Here is a 2959-nt window from a genome sequence, read left to right on the forward strand (position 1 = left end):
ACTGAGGCAAACAAGAGGTGAAGTGATTCCCACAGCTAGTAAGGGGCTGAGGCCACATTTGAACTTGGGTCTTCCTGACTGCAGGTCCAGCACTCTTTCATAGAGATCATAGTTCCTGAGCTACGATCAGAGGTTTAGGGCTCTTTCTCCTACATTAAGAGCTGCTAATGCCAAGTTTGGCTTCCGCTTAGCTGCTGGGTTCCCCTGTGATTTCTCACGGTGGACAGGCCAGCCCCCTACCCAGCCCCTTTCCCAGCCTCTCCTATAGCCAGGGACTGGGAAGGGGGCTGGGCCAGAGCTAGCCGGTCCCCAGTCCCTCCAGCCCCCATTGAACAAACACTCCTAATTCCCTCGATGGGGGGATGCTTTGGTTTGGATCTGGATCCATCTCTTATCATAAGAATCCCCAGCTCCCAGAGGGGGGCGGGGGGGACGGGCTGCAGCTCTCCCTGTGAATGTGCCAGCAAAACACACCCCCAAGGAGAAGGAAAACATTTCTCTGGGCTCTGGGAAAACACTGACAAGCTCTCACAGCCCCTTGGGTGGGGGTGGGGATGGGGGGGGGCTTCTCTTCTCTGACAGACTTCAGAGACAAATGGCTCAGGAAAGGAAGGGGGAGGTGTGTGAAACCGCGTGAGAAAGAAGGGAAGGTGAGTGTGCAGAGAGGGAGCATACTGGACTTAAGGGGGAAACTGAGGCCCAGAGCATCCACAGAATCATAGACCCAGGGTTGGAAGTGACCTCCGAGGTCGTGTTGTCCAGCCCCTTCATTTTCTAGAAGAGGAAACCGTGGCTCAAAGAGTAAGCGACTTGTCTGGGGTCACATGGGTGGGCGATTGGCAGAGCCCGGATCTAAAGACGAAAGGACACAGCGTTAAGTAGGTGTGTGGATCCCGGGGAGGGAGGGAGGGGATTGTGTACTGGTGGAGGGTTGGAGTGTTGGGGGAGAGGGAGAAGGGTGCCCGAGAGGGAGAGACGGATAAGAGGCAGTGGGAGCCAGGGAAGAACGGCTGGAGGAAAGGAGGGCTGCATGTGAAGGGGTAGGAGGAAGCTGGCGATGTGGGGGACGCGAGAAAGGTGTGGGGGCATCGGTGAGAAGAGGAAGGATGAGGGCTCCGTAGGAGAGGGGACGTCGGAGGAGGAGCGCGCGTGAGGGAAGGGAGAGAGCCGAGACGTCCGGGACGGGACGGGACGGGCAGCAGGGCTGGGACCTCAGGACAGAGGTTAAGGACCTGGGCGGGTGTCTTCCGAGGCAGGAAGCTGGACGGGACGGGGGTGTGCATGCCAGGGCCCCCGACTGCCTCGGACTCGGAGGGGGTTCAGGGAAGGAAAGTAGCTGCGCTGAAGAGGCCGAGACACGCCGGGAGAAGGTGAGGAAGCGGGCTCGGAGTGGGTTAAGGGGAGAGGGCAGCGGCGGCCGGGGATCTCCGGGAGCCCGGCAGGACCCAGTCGGGGCTCCCTCCCTCCTTCCCTGAGATAGTCCTCCAGCCCCGGCAGGGGAATCGGGGACGGGGAGAAGGTGTGGAGGCTGGAGGGGAGGAAGAAAGAGGGCAGGGGAAAATCGGGGAGGGAAAGAAGGTGTGGAGGCTGGAGGGGAGGAAGAAAGAGGGCAGGGGAAAATCGGGGAGGGGGAGAAGGCGTGGAGGCTGGAGGGGAGGAACAAAGAGGGCAGGGGAAAATCGGGGAGGGGGAGAAGGTGTGGAGGCTGGAGGGGAGGAAGGGGGGGGAGGAAGGGGCTCCCACAGGCAAGGGCGGAGTCTGAATGAGGCCGGAGCGGGGCGGTGGGGTGGGGACAGGGCTGGGGGAAGCTGGCTGGGGGTGGTCGCAGGCTTCCGCCCTTCCCCCGAAGGGGTGGGGACAGTGGCGGCGGGGGGGGGGGGGGGCCGCCTCTCTTCATAGAGCTGAGATGGGGCCCGCCGTCCACAGCCTCCGGCCGGCCGGCCTCCGGTGACCGCCAGCCATGCAGCCCTGGACGGCCGAGCCCCGGGGCCCCGCGCCCGACGACGACTACTACTACTACTACTACGATTACTACAACGGCAGCGGCGGCTCGACGTGCGGCGGCGAGGGCGACGAGGCGGAGGACTGGCAGCTGTCCTATTCGCTGCTGCCCCTGCTCTACGCGCTCGTCTTCGTGCTCGGCCTGTCGGGCAACGGCGCGGTGATCGTCACGCTGTGGCGGGCGCCCGGCGCCGGGCGGCGCCCCTCGGACGCCTACCTGGGCCACCTGGCCGCGGCGGACCTGGCCTTCGTGGTGACGCTGCCGCTGTGGGCCGCCTACACGGCGCTGCGCTTCCACTGGCCCTTCGGCGCGGCGCTCTGCAAGCTCAGCAGCTACCTGGTGCTGCTCACCATGTTCGCGGGCGCCTTCTGCCTGACGGGCCTGAGCTTCGAGCGCTACCGGGCCGTGGGCCGGGGCCCCGGGGCCGTGGGCCGGGGCCGGGGCCGGGGCCCCGGGGCCCGGGCGGCGCTGGCCGCGCTCTGGCTGCTGTCCGCGGTGCTGGCGCTGCCCGCGCTGCTGCTGCGCGACACCCGCGCGCGGCCGCCCGCCAACCTCACGGTGTGCGACGTGGACTTCAGCGGCGTGGCGGCCGCGCCCGAGCACGAGGTCTACTGGCTGGGCGGCCTGAGCCTGGCCACCACGCTGCTGGGCTTCGCGCTGCCCGCGGGGCTCATGGGCGCCTTCTACTGCCGCGTGGGCCGCGCCGTGCGCCGCCCCGTCGGGGCCGCGGGCCGGGGCCGGCGGCGGCGCCTGCTGCGCCTGCTGGCCGCGCTCGTGGCCGTCTTCGCGCTCTGCTGGCTGCCCTTCCACGCGCTCAAGAGCCTCCACGTGCTCGGCAGGCTGGGCGTGCTGGCGCTGCCGTGCCCCGCGCGGGCTCTCGTCGTGCGCCTGCACCCCTACGCCACCTGCCTGGCCTACGCGAACAGCTGCCTCAACCCGCTGCTCTACGCCTTCCTG

The 2959-nt window shown here is 66.8% G+C and overlaps 1 protein-coding gene across 1 annotated transcript in view; it reads left to right on the forward strand.

Annotated features, from left to right (window-relative positions):
- Positions 1-1960: 1960 nt before the first annotated feature.
- LOC114043912 (apelin receptor B-like) overlaps positions 1961-2959 on the forward strand; it is a 2173-nt gene continuing 1174 nt past the window's right edge. The window contains exon 1 of the mRNA XM_027863161.1: positions 1961-2950. Within this exon, the coding sequence (XP_027718962.1) occupies positions 1961-2950 (990 nt within the window). The remainder of the gene's footprint in view (positions 2951-2959) is intronic.

Source organism: Vombatus ursinus, unplaced genomic scaffold (genome assembly GCF_900497805.2).
Source record: "Vombatus ursinus unplaced genomic scaffold, bare-nosed wombat genome assembly UNPS02001287.1, whole genome shotgun sequence".
NCBI classification, from domain to species: domain Eukaryota; kingdom Metazoa; phylum Chordata; class Mammalia; order Diprotodontia; family Vombatidae; genus Vombatus; species Vombatus ursinus.